Below are 18,230 nucleotides of genomic sequence, written 5' to 3' on the forward strand. Positions count from 1 at the left end.
AGACTTCATACATACAAAATTTTTGACTTATTTTAATTTTTTCACAAAATAAATATAACAAGAAAGAAGTATCTCTCAGACATATAGAAAATATTTAGAATCCGTTTAGTAGTGATTTTAAGAAGCACATCTAACATTTTTAGTATTTGAAAATTTTTATATTTCAAGTATTAGAATGGTTAAAAATATTTTTTAAAATCACTGTCACTCTTAATATATCACTTAACCTTTCAAATTTGTTACATATATATACATAGTGAGTAAATAAAATATCTTACTTCATTCCTGGCGTTAATTATAATCATATTGAGATGAGGAATATTCTACAAGCCAAAATGGTGCGTTTTGGGATTCATAAAAGAGCGCAGGAGGACTAGAACGACGTCGTTCCACTGTTTACAACATCCACTATATAGTCCCCAACTCGCTATATCGTGTGGGGGACGGCTGGTTTAGGTTTTAGGGTTTCTCCTTCGCCGTTCGCTAACCCTTATCACAGATGGTATGTTAGTCCGCTCGCTATCTATCTCATTGTTCATTGATTTGTGCTCTTCTCTTTCTTTTCAATTCAAATGACTTAGGAACATATCAGCCAGAACAGAACAGCCCTCTCTTTTATCGATTTCTAGATATAGGCTTATCCTATTTGTTAATATTCATTTCCTAACTTATTGTGGTGTTTTGGTGGATCAAGATGTTTATCTTAAGTATTTCTTCTTGTAAATGTTGCAAAATCCTAATTTTTTTTCGCCAGTTTTGCTATATGATTTGGGAAATTTATTTTTGCTTTAATGCGGTTTTTTTTTTTTTTGAATTTTTAATTTGAAGGCTCCAAAGAAAGGAGTAAAAGCACCAGCAGCATTAGCCAAGAAGAAACAGGTATTTCGTTTTTTTTTTTTTTCCCTTGTGATTTTCATTGCCATTTTTTTTTATTTTATAATTTACTTATTTATTTTTAATGCAATCATATTTGTTTTTAGGAGAAGGTAGTGAATCCCTTGTTCGAGAAACGTCCAAAGCAGTTTGGAATAGGAGGGGCATTGCCTCCAAAGAGGGATCTTAGCCGGTTTGTGAAATTTCCGAAGCATGTTCAGATTCAGAGGAAGAGACGAATCCTCAAGCAGCGGTTGAAGGTTCCCCCAGCTCTGAACCAATTTACCAAGACCCTTGACAAGAACCTTGGTAAGATTTTAGTTGTTAGAGCTTGTATTTGAGTTGAGAATAGCTTTTTAGTTGAAGCCCATGTTGATTGAATTGTTGTTTTGAACAAACTAGTTTGATCTTTTGGATGTGATGAATAGCCCTTGTTTGGCCGTAATTTGAGGTGCAGCTTCAACAACTAGTGCATTGTGGTTCACATGTTTGCATGATTCAATTATGCAATCCTTACATTTAGAAGACTTAGAGGGTGTTTGGTAAATCAGCTTAATAAGTTAAAATGACTTAATAACATAATTTAAGTTATTAAATAGATTAAGTATGCTTGTTACAATAACTTAATATTATAACTTAAAGTTAAAAATGAATTTAAGTATTTAGTCAAAATAATTAATTTATTCTTACTTTATTTAGTCAAAATAATTAATTTATTCTTACTTAAATTTAAAATTATGTTTACAAAAAAATAAAAATAAAAATTGAGATTAATATAAATTAAGTCATTAAATCACTTTTAAGTCATTAAGTTGATTTACCAAACATCCTCTTACGGTCCCTTCTTTATGTAAGCAATGTTCTTGAATTCAAGGATACTAGTAATCTGCCCACTAATAAAAAAATAAGGATACTAGTAATCTGCCCATTAGAAGTAAACTTTCAATAACATATCAGAAATAATCTGGGTTAAGGTTTCCCCCCAAGGCATTATACATTTATGCAATATCTTCTGGTAGGAATTAACTATGGTGAAAAGTCCTCAAGGTTGTTATGGTTAAGTCCAAGTTGGTGTTGTTATCGTTAACAAATAATGTACATATAATGATATAATAAATAGAAGGACCAAAAGCATCAAAATCAAGAGTGCATTTGTAGGCCTGAAGACCAGCCAAGGCCTGAGCCTAGGTTGGTAGTTACCTCAATATCTCAGGCCAACACTGCGAGACCTAGTTCCTCTTCTACTTAAACTTTGACTAACCTGAATTCCCCTTAACCTATCTCAGACCTGTGGTTGTGCGGGGTCTTGGTATAGTTATGCTTATGGGTCCCTGCTTGCATTTGTTGAGAAAAACTCTTGATGCTTATGTTTCTTTTTTACGGAATTCTTGTTTTCCCTCTTTGGCATTTTTTCCACCTTAAATTCATAAACAATATTATAGAATGGTGCTCAGTTTTAGCATAGTTGTAAAAGGCGCGTTAAAGTGTGCCTAGGCTCAAGGCACAACCATTCCCTAATTATAGCACCTTGCTTACAAAGGCGTGCACCTTGTTGGAGGGGTATGCCTAATCCACTTTACTTTTCCTTTTAAAAACATTTTTATTCTTGAAATTTCTAATTGGATATTGAAATTTATATGATTTCATTATGTTTTTGTTTTTCGATAATTGAAGAACCTTCCATGGCCAAGCCCTTAGGACTCTCCATGACCAATCCAATTTATATAATTGAAGTTTCATTATATATTTCATAATGTTTTTGTTGGATGTTTCTTTTAAATCTTAAATTTTTTGTTAATTGGATTGGATTTTAGATCATATTGTCCAAAAGTGACATGCATCATAAGTAGCATTTCACTTCGCTCAGGAACACACCTTGTATTGTGCCTTGCACCTAAGCCATATAAGACTTTTGCACCTTAGGTGCGCCTTATGCCTTCTAAAATTATGGGTTTTAGACATAAAGATACATTCACAACTGACTTTGTCTGAACTCCTCTGCAGCAACAAGCCTGTTCAAGATGCTTCTTAAGTACAGGCCTGAAGACAAAGCAGCAAAGAAGGAGCGTCTCTTGAAAAGGGCTCAGGCTGAGGCTGAAGGGAAAACCGCTGAGACCAAGAAGCCTATTGTTGTGAAATATGGTCTCAATCATGTGACCTACCTTATTGAGCAGGTTTTGGTTTACCTTTGTCATTCAAAGAGATCCTTTTATCGCTATCTCTTTCATAGGATGCTTCTATTCGAAATGACAGCTATTTGAGTGTATTTTCCTTGCAGAACAAAGCACAATTAGTAGTTATTGCGCATGATGTGGACCCTATAGAGTTGGTTGTTTGGCTTCCTGCATTATGCAGGAAGATGGAAATCCCATACTGCATTGTCAAGGGAAAATCTCGCTTGGGATCGGTAATTGTGCCCTATTTTTGTATTTCCTTAAATCCCTATTCAAAAGCAGAGCTTTGGATCCATTGCTAATTTATATTATCTTTATGACAGATTGTTCACAAGAAAACTGCCTCTGTTTTGTGCTTGACCACAGTCAAGAACGAAGATAAATTGGAGTTCAGCAAAATCTTGGAGGCTATCAAGGTAGCATAGAATTAAATATCTCTTCTAGATGTTGTAATCTATGGGGCCTAATTGGAGGTATTGTTTCATTTGACATGTTTCTTTTTGTTGTTTCAGGCAAACTTCAATGATAAGTACGATGAAAATAGGAAGAAGTGGGGTGGTGGGATCATGGGTTCCAAGTCCCAGGCTAGAACTAAGGCTAAAGAGAGGCTTGTTGCCAAGGAAGCCGCCCAGAGGATGACCTAGGAGGCAGTGCCCTGTATTGCTGTTTACTTAGAATATGAGAGTTTTGATGGTTTATTTGTAGAATTTTGGTTATTTCAATTCATTTGGATTTTAACTGCGAGGTTCTGTTTTTTGGAAAAGGCGGATAATGGTCTTGCTCACTCTTTGAACTTGCATCTGTCTTGTTATATCTGTTTGGGCTAAACTTATATGGCGGTGCTCTATTTGGAAGAATTACCTAGAAAATCTCATCAATGGCTGATGACACTGTGTTATGAAGTGGGGAACTTTTGCCCCATAGCTCCGGAGTAGCTCGTGATCACATACTATCAGTCCGTAGATAATGTTGCAGTGAATGGGTTATGGTTATGAGAAATTATTTGAGTGATTTTAGTATTTTGTTTTTCAACACTACTAAGTTAAAAATGTCTCTAGCCTCTCCATCAGAATTGATTTTCTTTGAGCTATAACAGTTGTGTTTTCAGAGTGAATTTATAGGAATCTTCCATTTGGCAATGACATTGTTGATTGGGCCATCCTTTGCAACCAATATAATCCAATTTGGATCTGAATCCTGTCCCTTTTTTCCTTTTACTTTTATTTTGTATGATTAAGAGGATGTATGTATTTTTAGCTTTTTATTGAAAGTAATTTGTTTTTAAACTTTAAATCTTTTGTTTTTTTTTATTTTTTCATGACTTATTATAAATTTTTAATTTGAATATAAAAAATCAAAATATTTGATTTTTTCTAAATAAAAAAAGTAATATACTGATTTTTTTTATCTATGTTCAATATAAATAAAATATTATAAAAATAATTAATTTAATATTTAACACTATTAAGCATTAGAGTTTTATTTAAAATTAACTAAAAAAAACAAACACCATCTCAATGTGGTCTATGTTATTATAATGATAACTATGGTATTTGTTATCATAATGATAAATATGGTATATGGTATATGTTATGTTATGATAATGATAGTATTATTAATTTTACTTTATTAGGTGCTATTATTATGTTACAATTGTTAATTATTATTATTATTATTTTAATTTTTAAATGGTAACATGTTTATAATTAATCAACTACTCTAAATTAGCCTCTAATATAAAAAAATATCCACTTATAATTATCACAAAAAATATGTATACATTATTTCTAAAATAATATTTGATTTCAATATATGCATGTTAATATTTGATTTATAATATTAAATTCCTTTTATACTTTGGTTCCACAAAATTATTTATGTGATTTTATTTGTTCTTAATTCTTTAGAAAATTGTGTTCATTTCTTTTTGAGAAAATTTTGAAAACACATTTTTTTTCTATTTTTTGGGCTTAATTTTTTTTAAATTAAAATGAAAATATCAATAAATTATTTTTATATATTTCTTCATACTAATTTTTTTTAATTCATTTATATAAAAATTAGATAGTTTAAAAAATATATAAATTTTTATTTGATTTTTTTTTTTCATTTTTTAAAAATAAAATCAGATAATTTATTTTTTCCTACTCTCTAATATAAGGTTTTTATTTTCTTTCGTTGGAGGTATGATTAAAAGAGCTACTTCTATTTTTTCCTACTCTAAGATTATGTTTGGTTCCCAAAAAGTACAAAGAAAAGAAAAAAAATGTTAAGAAAAATGATTTTCTTATGTTTGGTTGTCCTATGAAAAATATCAAAGAAAATCAAATATAATTTTTAAAACTAATTAAAAACTTATATATTTTAAATTTATTTAATCTTTATATTAATGAGTTAAAATAAATAAAATGAGTTTGAAGTAACAAAAAAAATAATTTATCAACTTTTAATCTATTTTTTTATTTTCCTTCTACTTTTCCTTTGTATTTTCTTTCCCTTATATTTTCCCTTAAATTTTCTGGGAACCAAACATAGCCTAAAGTAATAGCTTGAAATATAATCCTTGCTATTTGAATTAATTTATTTTGAATTTTATTTTTGTTTTCGAGTGAAAAAAAATGGCATCTTCCATATTTTATTCGATCGTTAAGGAAAATATAGTACGCATCGAGGTTGTATCATGGGAATATGCTAAACTTCATCAGAGGGCCAAGCAAGTAATTTTACCAACTCTTTGCTTATGTGGCAGTAGTGGATTGGACCAAAAGAATGAGTTTGGGAATTCCGCGTTACACCAAAGCGATAGTTCGATATTGCAATTTGTATATATTTTTCCAAATTTAATTATATCTACGTATATATAGTTTTTTATTTCCAAGCTTGTAAAAAATCACAGTGATGTTTTGGCTGTTATGATCATTCACCCAAACCCTCCTCAACCTCTCTGCGCCCTCCTCTCTCCGCTTCGAAGCCCCGCAATTCCTCCGATCGAACCCTAGAAATCTCTTCTGCATCGATCAATTTCCGTTCCATTCCCTTTCTCTTTCTTCTCCATCTCCCTGCCGTAGTTTGCGTTATTCGCTACTCCGAGATCTCTCGGGGCCCTTGCAATTGGTGCGTGGTCGACGATGGCTGACGGAACGATTGATTTTCCGGACGATCTCCTCTCCACCAAAGCGCCCGATGAACACTGGACCGACAAAGGTATTCTTAGGGCTTTGAATTCTTATGTGCCTTTTCTTTTGGCATTGTTACGTGGGTTCTTGATTTTGTGGTCCCTTCCATATATGGTTACTATCAAGTTATATCCACTCGATCTGCAGTGTCTGATATCTGTAATTCTCGATAGTTGAAAGATTTTATTACCTGTTTTATTGTTATTGGGTTTTCCCCCCTGCTGTTGTGTTGGTAGTTGTGATCGTCTGATAGGGTTTTTTTAGTGGGCACACTAGTGCGAGTTATAAGGTGAAATTGTTTTGTCGATTGGATATGTGGTTCCCTGTTTTAGGGTTTTGCAGATCTTGTATTGCGGATAATATTTGTTCGATTTGACTTGTATGTTTTCACGGTACTTTAGATAAAAATCTCCTTAATTTTATGTGCTTTTAGTTGATGCCATAAATTTTCTTGCCTGCTTCTACTAGAAGATTCAGTTTTAAATGTGTTTGGCTGAATTTCAGATAAAGTGCTAAGTGATGCTAGGTGGGTGTTGGTTTTAGGCTTTAAATGTTGATGTTAAATCTGTAAGTGATGGATATTTTGGAGATGCTGCCATAATTCTTCCTTATTTCCTTTTTCACACCATAGTACTCTAAAGCAAGAGCTCTGCTGATTCTACATATTTTTTCTTTGCATTCATGTAAAATCATGACTTTAATTTTGTTATTCTTATTATTTGGTTAATGAGTATTCATTGAATGCATTGGATAAAAATGTTTGTGTCATGTAGCTTGACTCCTGGTTGTTGCCCTTTTTCTGTGAGGGACCCTCTGTTCTGGCTGCTGGAGGGTCAGACTTATAAGTAAAAACGCAGGGGAAAGTTTAATTTTCTTCCATACTTCACAAGAAGCAACTAGCTTGGAACTCCATTTTCTGGAAAATTGCATCCTTTCTTTGTGTTGGGGTTTATGGACGGATGGAATTGTTGAATTTTTAATAGGCCCAAATTCTTCAACCAGTTACATTTTCTTAAAATTTGTTATGAAAATATTGCTCTTATGATATTCTATGAACACATTCCTGTGGGCCCTTGCTTTTGAATCAACTTGTAGGCAATTTCAGAACCAAATGATCCCAGTTTCTAATTGGGTCTTGTGCTATGTAGATGAAGTATTGGGAGGAAAGGGTGATGGGAAGGTGCTTATGGGACTACTTGATGGGTTGAAAGGTGGTTATTTTGCATCTAAAGTTTCTAGTCTATATGTTCACTGCTACTTAACTCGTAAAAGCCTTATGCCGACTTTAAACGATATGCATTTTTTTTTTTTAAACTTTCTCATTTGCATGTGCACTCATTATGTGCTTCTAAAAGGAAGTGAATCCTAATATAATCGCTGTTATTCTTTATTTTTTGGTTACAAATGCAGATCAAGCAACATCAGAGAGTAGCATACCTCTGTCCCCACAGTGGCTTTATGCCAAGCCAGTTGAGGCAAAGATATTGATTGGTGGCACATCAGGGGTATGGACCTATCAAGCTATTTTCAATCTCTTCATTCTGCATTGGAAAAAGTGGTGGAAGATAGGCTGGTTTATAGGAACTTGATTAATGTCTTAGTTAAAGTTATTTCTCTGCAAGTATGGCTTGTTTTCTCCAATCCTTTTATTGCCATCCTTCCTCATCTTCTTAAACAACCGTGGCATTGTATTTTGCAGGACCGCATGTTGTTGGCATATCTTTAACTGAATTTATGTTGACACCATGTTATTTTTGCAAGTGCATTTTTTTCCATTTATTTTACACTCCTTGATGCATAAAAAATTTAGCAAAAAGGTGGGTAATTTAAAAATGATTTTGTTTGTGTGTGCATGTGTATGGATGGGTATTCTATTTTGCCATTAATGTGATTTTAATAATGTATTTGTTTATTGATCTTTTGGGGACACTTTGTCTGGTTTGATGAATCCAACTTTCTGTAACAAGATTTGCCTTACCAACTCATAGTTGTAAAAGGGTGCCTAACCACAAAAGTGTACAAAGGACAGCAAGGCACACATTGTGAGCCTTGCTTTACATCAAGTAAGAGGCACTACTTCTAGCTCAAGGCAAGCCTTTCAATTTCTCTTGATTTTTTTTTTTCTTTTAATTTTATAGTTTTTGGACCTTTTGATTCCCTTTTTAACCGTCCAATGGGACCATCTCCATATATTCTGTTGTGTCATACGACACACCTTTGCAATTCCCATTTAAAAATAACACAGGCCAATCTCACTGTTCTCTCTGGCCATCCAATAAATTCTATAATGTTATATGACATACCATAGCAATCCTTGTCTTGCAACTTCAGGTAAAATATATTTAAATGATTTTCTATATTTTCCCATGAAACTATCTTGCATTTTTTTAATGAATTTTCTCACTGAGATTGCATTAGTTGTTAAAGGCAAGCCTAAGTGCGCCTAAGGCACAACAACTTCCTAGCTATTGTGCCTTGTTCAAGAGGCACTCCTCATTTTTTTTATTTTTTCTTTAACATTTTTGTTCTTAAAATTTCTAATTTTATATTGAAATTGAAATTTATAGGGTTAAATTTTTTGGATCATATTTTATACAATTGACATGCACCTAGGTTGTGCCTTACTTTGCTCAAGTGTGCACCTTGGATTGCTTTGAAGCCTAAGCCTTAGGAGACTTGTGCACCCTAGATAGGCCTTGTGCCTTGTACCATAGTTGTTCCCCCCCCTTTTTTTTTTTTTTTGGGATAGGTAATCTTGTACCATAGTTGTTAAGAACTTATGATGCACAATATGATATATTTTTTATGAACATTGATATGTATCACAATATGTGTCATACCTTAATTGTATCTTACAAGACATATACGATACACAATACGATACAAAGTATAACAATACAATGATAACACATCCTTAGCTATTTTTCATAATTTTTAAGAAAAGCCAAATTCAAAATTTTTTTTTCTTGAAAAAATTATTATATTAATTGTTTAAAATATACGGTAAAGTTAGAAGTTGAGCACAAAAGGGAAAAAGAGGTAAAATAATCTTATATAAAAAGCACATGCTCTCTCTCTCTTCCCCCCCCCCCCCCCCCCCCCCACACACACACCCAATAACTAATCTAAGGTTTAACCACATCTGAGTAGAAACATTGAGAATTTGAGTTACAAAATTCTAAATCATATTATTTAAGATAATTCAATGCAGTCAGAAGTACATGTTGAAGCTATTACATTGGTGAATCAGGGGAATAATTTGACTGGAATTTCATTGGAAATGAGTTCTGGTGCATTTTGGATGTGGATTGCCAAGGTTTGACTGGGCTATCATCTGTGCTTGAGCACACATGAGCATATGCAAGCAGTTTGTACAATGGAACAGGCTTCTTTCCGAGCATTTTTCCCTTATTGAGGCCTTAATGCTAGTCCATTATTTCTTCTCCAAAAAATGGATGTTAATCTGTTATTTTCAAATAATTCTATTAGCCTTGGTTGCTGTGATTCTTACTGTTTACTAATGTCATCTGTGAACTTTTAGTTAACATCTCTCTCTCTCTCTCTCTCCTCCTCTCAATCATTAAATTTCAGTAGAAATATATGTCTAAGTTTGGTTGCATGGCAGATGTGCTTTGAGGAGTTGCAATCTTTTGGTGCATACCTTTTGATACACCATATTCTTGTTATTCAGTGTGAAATTAATACTATTAACTTCAATATTTTACAAGAGCCTTTAGTTGTATGCTTCCCATTGTTGACGCAATTCTGTAGTGTCAGTTAATAGTCTTCTTATACATGAACAAACACTGGAAGTGCATTGATTATGAAAGTTCCTGATGCTGTATTCCTTTCTTTTTATTTCTTTATGATTTCCATTTCTTGAATAGTGAGCCAACCCTATGAAGCAAACTGGTTAGCCTCATGTTGCCATGAATCTTTTTTATATCCCAAGCTTTCTGCAGCATGCAACATCATTCATTTCTTGTCTGCTTATCTAATAGAACTTTTATAATGCGTTGCTTCCCCTTCCGTCCAAAACCAAAAAATGGCAGGAAATGCGAGCACCAAACCCTATACCCCATGGAAACTCCACTGATCCCAATCAGAAAGATGGCTGGCGTTTAGATGGATCTCAGGACAAGAAAGACTGGAGGAGGACTGCTGCTGACATTGAAAGCAGTCGTCGCTGGCGTGAAGAGGAGAGAGAAACAGGCTTACTTGGTAGACGAGATCGTAGAAAAGAAGAACGTCGTGCTGATGTCATTCCTACAAGAGAAACTGCTGAGAGTAGAGCTTTAACTTCTTCCGATCGCTGGCATGATAATAACCGTAGTTCTGTGCATGAACCTCGGAGAGATAACAAGTGGTCATCAAGGTGGGGTCCTGAAGATAAAGAGAAGGATTCTCGAACTGAGAAGAGGACAGATGTGGAAAAGGAAGACCCTCATGTTGACAAGCAATCTTTTAGTGCCAACCGCACAGCCGCAGAGCGTGACAATGATTCACGTGATAAATGGAGACCACGGCATCGTATGGAAGTTCATGTAGGTGGATCAGCTACATATCGTTCTGCACCAGGATTTGGATTGGAGAGAGGACGAGTGGAGGGTTCAAATGTGCGATTTGCTCCTGGACGAGGAAAGCCAAATGCTAGTGGACTTCTACAAATTGGCAGGCCTCTTTCTGCTGGTTCTAGTGGTTTTGTTCCGGGAGATAAGAATGACAATGTATTTGGGAAATCTGCGTATTGTTACCCAAGGGGAAAGCTTCTGGACATTTACCGCAAGCAAAATACAGTTCCTGCTTTTGATACCATACCTGTTGAGATGGAGCAAGTGCCCTCAATAACACAAGTAGACTCAATTGGGCCATTGGCTTTTGTGGCGCCTGATTCTGATGAAGAGGTACTAGATATATGCCTGCATATGTGTGTGTGTGTTTTTTTACCCCTTCTTTTGAAGATTTTCTGATGATGCTTTTCGCAACTAGTTGCTACTTTAAGATTGATTTTCTGATGGTTGCAGGCTGTTCTTGGAGACATATGGAATGGAAAAATCACTACCAGTGGAGTATTCTACAGCTCATTTAGAGAGAAGAATGTGGGATCAGATGAAAACCTTACAGGTAATAGCAGTTTCTATCTCTTTGTGCCCTGTCTAATTTTAAATTGATAGTTCTTAGGCATCTTTTGTATACCTTCCATGTACTTGGGGCATGCTCCCCTCATTTTGATTGACACGTCTAATATATTCTTGTTTGTCTATTAAAAACAAAAAACAAAAAAGAAAGAAAAAGAAAAAGATTAAATGGATAGGGTTTTTTTTTCTCATCTAGAGGGTGTTTTCCTTTTTTTTTTTCTTTTTTTTTTCAGGCATTGGTGACTTAACACTGACTGAAGGGAAACAGGTTTCCTTGAATAATACTGAATTTGATTATGAATCTTTGGGAAAGACTGCTGATGATCAAGCATATCAAGGTAATGTTGCCGACATCTTAGATATTCATTGTTTCCAGATGGATATAGCTGAGGGTAAGAAAAAGCTATAGCCTCTGGTAATTTTGGTTTTCTTGAGTTGAAAGTATGATAGGTTAAAAATTCCATTCATCTTTTTTTTCTTCCAGGAGATCCACATAAAGAAGGTGAACAGGATTTTGTGTCCCCAATTGGTGTGGCAGTGACTGATGATTTGACTCCTGCAGTTTCAAATAGATATGATTTCAGCAGTTTGAGGGAGCTTGACAGTACTGGACATAATGAACTGAAGCCTCTTCAAAATCAGCAGTGGACAGATTCTGCTCCAAAACACTTGAAGTTGGAACACACTGAGGCAGCTTTGTCTTCTGAAATCAGTACCCAGCTTCCTGATGATTCAAGTTCTTTATTTGACTTCTCTTCTATAGAGAAAATTTCTAGTAGCAACCAGGACCTTTTAAAGGGCAATAATGTGGCCTTCTCATTAGAAAGGACTATCCCACCTGAGGAGTTAAGTTTATGTTATTGTGATCCTCAAGGGGTAACTCAGGGACCTTTTCTGGGAATTGACATCATTTCATGGTTTGAGCAAGGATTTTTTGGAGCTGACTTACCTGTACGATTGTCAGATGCTCCTGATGGGTCTCCTTTTCAAGAACTTGGCGAGATCATGCCACATCTGAAAAATAAAGCTAGGTCTGCCTCCAGCTCTGATCTAGTTACCAAGTCAGAAAAATCTGATGCTTTTGGAGATGGATTGGGAGAGAGTATTCCTGACCTTGCTTCAGCCAAGGTTTCAGCTGTCTTGAATGATCAGCAGTGGGAATCTTCTGTATTTGAGGATAGCTCAGGTGTTTATGTTCAGCCAAGAATACCTAAACAGGAGTGTCCTGTTGAACCCCAGTATACTGAAGATCAAGGCTTCCAAAATTTTTTTGCACTTGATGAGAGTGAGTTACTCTGTTTGATTATGCTGGCCATTTATTAAATGTATGTGCATGTGCATGCATGTGTTCTTTTATATTACTACCTGAATGTTTTTCTTTTCTCTCATATAGAAGTCGCCTTTCTTGGAGAGTCTGCAACTAGCAGTGGCAATATGAGGAAACTCTCTGCTAATGTTCATGGTTCATTTCCTGATTTGAGCAGCCGCCCATCTTTTGCAAATGAATTTGCAGAAACTGGTGTGCCTATGGATAATGATGATAAGTTGCATCCCTTTGGTCTGTTAATGTCTGAGCTCAGAGGCTCCCACATGAGGTCTAGTCAGTCATCAAATTTACCTTCAAATATAGGTGATCAGAGTCACTTTATAGATACCTTGCATGAGAGAGATGTCCTGTTGCCCAGACAGAGTTCATTAGGTGCTGTGTCTGATCAATCTCTTGTTGCAGAGACATGGTCTGATGATTATAGAAGAAATATATGTTCTAACTCCAGTGTTCATCAAGGTGCCATAGATGCCCGGCATTTATCTCGCATGGAGCAAGAATTCAGTGGCTATGACTTGGCAGAGCACCTGATGTCACAAAAGTTGCAAAAGGAACAACTTCAACCACAGAACCGTCCATCTCCTCATCCCACATCTCATTTTATTGGATCAGGTGTGGAGCAATTTCCTGGTTTTTCTTTTAGTCAGAGCAAGAACCCTGTTCTCCAACAGTCAGTCCACCATCCAGCACAAGATATGGAACATCTTTTGGAGCTTAAGTTACAACAGCAGCGAGAGTTTGAGCTTCATCAACGACATCAGTTTCATCAACAGCAGCTTCATCACCACCAAATGAAATTGCAGCAGCAGCAGCAGCAGCTGCAGCAGTCTCATATTCAACAATTGCTTCTTGAACAGTTGCAGCATCATCACATGTCTGATCCGGGTTTTGGGCAGTCAAAGATGGACCTTATGGGAGACAACATGCTTGATCAGGCTTTGTTGAGGAAAAGCCTTCTCCATGAATTGCAGCAGAATTCGTTTGCTTCAAGGCACCTGGATCCATCTCTAGAACAGATCATTCAAGCAAAGATTGGTCAGAATGCACATAGAGGACGACCAAATGATTTATTGGAGCTCATATCACAGGTGAAGCATGGGAATGCATTCCCTTCAGAACAGCAGCTTCGTTTTCACCAAGAACAGTTGCATGCAAGGCAGTTATCTCTGGCATTGAGGCAGCAGATGGGGATTGAGGGAGAGAGGCGTGCTGGTGGGCTCTGGCCAGTTGATGAAGCTGATCAATTCATCAGGACTTCTGCTGGCCGTCACCAAGCTCATCTGGCAGGGTTGAACCCTTTAGAATTTTACCAGCAACAGCAGAGGCTTTCCTCCCATGAAGAACAACTAAGCCAACTTAAACGGAATCTTGCTGTACAGGAGCAACTACAACGAGGGTTTTATGAGCCTACTTCTGTTGCATTTGAGAGGCCGATGCCTTCTGGTGCTCCTGGGATGAACTTGGATAATGTAAATGCTCGTTTTCAAGGTCTAGACATTCAAGATCGGCATCCTTATATGCATTCCATTGACCCCATGGGTTCTTTCTCTTCTGGTATCCCATCTCAACACCACCAAGTTTCAGACTGGTTACATGCTTCTCATCCAGATGCAATTGAGTCCCGCTCCAGGAACAATGGGCGGTCAGAAAATAGTTGGCTAGAACCAGGGATGAAACAATTACATTTTGAAGCTGAGCGACGGAAGATGGAGCCTGAAGTTTCTGTAGCTTCTACAGATTCAAGTTTATGGGCTTTGGCTGGAGATGATGAGGAAAAATCAAAGAGAGTTTTGATGGACATGCTCCACCAAAAACTGAATCTTCAATCTACACAGTCATCAGAAGTGGACCATCAACATTCTATATCATCTTATAAAAGTCGGGATTCGTTTGGACTATTTCCTGAGTCAAGTTCTTCAAATCTTCCTCCTAATCTTCTACCAGATCAAATAGTCAGTCTAAACAACACATTAACAGAAGGGTCCCCAAATTCCAATTCAAGCAACTTGCGGCAAAATCATTTACTTAATGTTTATGCGAATGAACAATTTAACAATTTGGAAAACAGGGAAAGATTTCCCCTTAGATCTAATTCTGGAGCATTAGGAGAACAGCCATTATTTTCAAGCACACTAGAGACTTCTCAGATTGGTTTTGTGGACTCTAGCTCGATTGGGAATTCATCAATGGGCAAAGAATTCTCAGAGCTGGAGGGAAAGAAAGGGAAGAAGCGTGGGTCCAAAAGCAGAACGGAAATGAGCCGGTCAGTTTCAGAGATTGAAGGTAACTTAGCTGAGCAAGCTGAAGATGCCATGGATCATGGGGAGCTGCTAGTAAATGCCCATAGCAGGCATACATCAGTGAGCAATGCTGGTAATTTGTCAAACGTTCCCCATTTTCATTACTGATATTATTTTGGGTTTACTAAATATTTGAAAGCACATTTTAATGGTGTAGGTGGAAATGCAGGCTTATACAACCATGACATTGGATTAGATAAAGCATGCCAAGATGATGTTTCTAATGATAGGTAGGTCTTTTTCTTCTTTATTGCACTGCAAGATTATTTTGAAACAGTTGTGATACCCTGAATAAGACGAGGTTTGTTATCATTTTTCTAGTCTAGAGGTATCATTACATTGAAGTGGGGGATATTTGCATGTTTGAAAGTGTTTCAAACTAGGGTATTACTATTCTTGCTTTGTTACTTCATAGGATCTCGGAAAAATATGAAGGGTTTCCTTGAATCCAACCCTACTTGTTCTTATAGGCATGTAGGGTATCTGACTGCCTACTGGATGGAGTCAGAGAACCATGAAATATTGCCCTGTTAAGGGGACATTTTGAAGATGCTATGGATGTGTTTTTGATTGATTTTGCATCTCATGTCCTTTGAAGGCTGACATTCATCCTCCTGAATGGAGTTGGTTTATATTTGATAATTGAGTTATTGCAAAGAATTGAAGATACTTCAAAAAATGATGAAAGGAAAAATAATAATTGATTTCACTACTTGAAATTTTAAAATGATCCTAGACAGAATGCAAATTTATCTCCATTTCAGATAAATTGGAAAATGAAGCGAACTCATTTCATTTTATGGAAAACATTGGATTGGCATTTTCTTTAGACTTTCAAATGCCTCCTAAGGTGGTATTCCATGAGAAGTATTAGCCTCAAGAGTTGGGAAGTCAGGCAATGTCTAGTTTGTGGCTGTGTACCTACTCACTAGCGGATTTAAATTCCTTTTAAAAGACAATGGATGGATTTGCTTTCCTGCTATTTCTAGTAAGCTCTTATTTCATGTTAAACATCTAAGTCTCGTCTACTTTTATAACTGATTTAAGTTATCTTAAGTATCTTATATAATACCTAGGAGCTAGTTATGTGATACAAGTTCAACAGCTCTGCTGTGTCGCATTGTTGAGACAAGATTTGGTTTAATAACAAAAATTCATAATGGTACTGTGATGATCTTTATAATTTGTTTTAAGTGAGGTTTTGACATTTGAATGGTCATAATGTACTGTTGTCATGAAGACTTGTAAATTTATAGAAGTAGAGCATTATTCTTCCCTCCAGATTTCAAATATTTGCATTCTTTCTTTCCTTTTTGGCAGGCTATCATCTATTGTATCCAATGAGCTTGATAATTCAATGCTTAAACGCCCACCAGTTTCTCGAGTCTTGTCTTCAGATGTTCTGTTGGAGGCGGCCCCAGCTCCAGTTGTCAAGCAGAAAAACAATATAGATGGTATACCCTAGCTATTAATCCCATTTGTTTTCTGTTTGGTAATTGTGCTTGCTTTAAAAGTGCACTGGAAGAATATTTTGACTTGAAATTTATTTTGGGAGTTGAAATTAAATGCTGGGGGTTGTGTTATTCAATGAGTTAATTTTGTTTGGTGGTAATGAGCTCAAACTATTGTGGCTGATTAGCTTGTTCCAACACTGGTAATTTCAGATGGGAGACAGAATTCTGCTGGGAATCCAATGACGAACAGGATGGCTGAAACTCAGACATCTGCCAAGAAAGACATGCGGTTTAGGCGGACCTCATCTTGTACTGATGCTGCTGTATCTGAAACTTCATTCATAGACATGCTAAAAAAACCTGTTCCAGAGGCAGATGCCACCAATGGGGCTGCTTTGGAGTCATCTGATTGTAGCGTGCAATCTGGACGAAGTGGCAAAAAGAAAGGAAAGAAAGGAAGACAACTTGATCCTGCTCTTCTCGGATTCAAAGTGTCCAGCAACCGGATCTTGATGGGTGAGATCCAACGTCTGGAAGATTGATGCTCACTGGTTGTGCTCTCTATTGTGAATTCTTTCCCCCATTTTTTTGAACATACTAGATTTTTAAAGTCTCTCATGTAAAAGTTGTTCATATACTAACTTATTTTTGGCCTTTTTTTTTTCCCATCTTTTTGGCCTCTTTATTGGGTTAGGAGACCGGGCAGATGCCAGATGCAATTTTGTAGTGTCCTGTCGTTGGCTATGATATGTATAGTGCATGCAGATGATATTGTAGACGAGTGAGAAAAATGTTGATAGGAGAGATTGATGAATAAAAGATTTGTTATAAACTTACAGCCAACCTCTTGTCTACGTGGTTGTTGGTTTGTTTGCTTAAATTATCTGGGTTAATATAATCTCAATGCTTCTTGGGGACTGGAGTGCTGGGGTGTGTATATCAAATTCAAAATGAACTAAATCGGTTGTTTTGAGCAATACATGATATGGAACATTGGATGCCTATTTTTTGTGATATAAAAAAATATTAATATCGAGAAGCAGTTGCGGGGTGATGTTTGTAAGATGATGTCTTTATTATTTGCCAAGTTCAAACTGTACATGAATTATGATGGGACATTCAGTAATCATCAGCCCAATATGTGCGCATAAAATCGTTGGTTGGGATTGGAGGTGAGCTCACATTCACCCTCTCTTCGTCTTTCTGTCTTTGTGTGTTGTGTATGATTTTTGTTCCTCTCTCTCCGGTGGGTTGTGAAAAGAGAGGTTGCAGGGATGGGGCCCATAATAATGGAACCCGATGAGGCAGCCGCCTATGGTGGCAACGTAAACCTAACTAGGACCCTTTGCACATCAGCAGGAAGGATTCAATCAAGCGGTATTTTTATGGGCACAAATCCATTGCATTACTCCCTCCCTTTTTTGTTGCTGCAGTTGTCCCTCGCTTCTTCTGTCATCCTCCTCCTCTCTAGGCTTTTGAGGCCTCTTGGCCAACCTGTCGTTGTTTCTCAGATTTTGGTACGCCTTCTCTCTTCTCTCATAAATTGTTAAGGACATATCCGTGGCATATCAGACAAAAACACAATGGACATTGACCTGCAAGAGAACAGATAACTGATCATTGATCAGATGTTGGTCTCCCAATTGAACTGATTGCTTGTAACCTAACGTAGCAGGGTGGTATAATACTAGGACCATCGGTTCTGGGGAGGGTCAGTGAATTCACAAAACTAGTGTTCCCATTGAGGGGCTTCATACAGCTGGATTTGCTCTCCATGTTCGCATGTAT

At 36.3% G+C, this 18,230-nt stretch overlaps 2 protein-coding genes across 4 annotated transcripts; both read left to right on the forward strand.

The window, feature by feature from the left end:
• The first annotated feature begins 332 nt into the window (after positions 1-332).
• On the forward strand, positions 333-3,791 carry LOC100246265 (large ribosomal subunit protein eL8y). Its single transcript, XM_002274741.5, has 7 exons — positions 333-502; positions 829-879; positions 981-1,182; positions 2,878-3,047; positions 3,152-3,280; positions 3,371-3,463; positions 3,560-3,791. The coding sequence occupies exons 1-7, from the start codon at positions 500-502 to the stop codon at positions 3,689-3,691; spliced, it is 780 nt and encodes a 259-aa protein (XP_002274777.2). The 5' UTR covers positions 333-499; the 3' UTR covers positions 3,692-3,791.
• A 2,112-nt stretch (positions 3,792-5,903) lies between these two features.
• On the forward strand, positions 5,904-17,285 carry LOC100256726 (uncharacterized). Of its 3 annotated transcripts, none has more exons than XM_010662424.3 (11): positions 5,904-6,251; positions 7,372-7,434; positions 7,634-7,728; positions 10,276-11,127; positions 11,248-11,347; positions 11,595-11,699; positions 11,846-12,646; positions 12,755-15,061; positions 15,146-15,218; positions 16,309-16,442; positions 16,653-17,285. In XM_010662424.3, exons 1-11 carry the CDS (start codon positions 6,176-6,178, stop codon positions 16,982-16,984), a joined length of 4,938 nt encoding a protein of 1,645 aa, XP_010660726.1. In that variant the 5' UTR covers positions 5,904-6,175; the 3' UTR covers positions 16,985-17,285. The 3 variants fall into 3 exon arrangements, with proteins under 3 accessions (XP_010660726.1, XP_002274725.3, XP_010660728.1); XM_010662426.3 differs by having other exon boundaries at positions 5,924-6,251; positions 15,158-15,218; XM_002274689.5 differs by lacking the exon at positions 7,372-7,434.
• The last annotated feature ends 945 nt before the right edge of the window (positions 17,286-18,230 follow it).

This window comes from Vitis vinifera, chromosome 14 (genome assembly GCF_030704535.1).
Source record: "Vitis vinifera cultivar Pinot Noir 40024 chromosome 14, ASM3070453v1".
In the NCBI taxonomy this organism is placed as follows: Eukaryota; Viridiplantae; Streptophyta; class Magnoliopsida; order Vitales; family Vitaceae; genus Vitis; species Vitis vinifera.

Coding starts and splice junctions, on each gene's coding strand:
- LOC100246265 (XM_002274741.5), top strand. Junction 3,048..3,151: donor TGACCTACCTTATTGAGCAG/GTTTTGGTTTAC, acceptor TTTTCCTTGCAG/AACAAAGCACAATTAGTAGT. Junction 3,281..3,370: donor GAAAATCTCGCTTGGGATCG/GTAATTGTGCCC, acceptor TCTTTATGACAG/ATTGTTCACAAGAAAACTGC.
- LOC100256726 (XM_010662424.3), top strand. CDS start 6,176: ATGGCTGACGGAACGATTGATTTTCCGGACGATCTCCTCTCCACCAAA. Junction 7,435..7,633: donor ACTACTTGATGGGTTGAAAG/GTGGTTATTTTG, acceptor TTACAAATGCAG/ATCAAGCAACATCAGAGAGT. Junction 16,443..16,652: donor GCAGAAAAACAATATAGATG/GTATACCCTAGC, acceptor TGGTAATTTCAG/ATGGGAGACAGAATTCTGCT.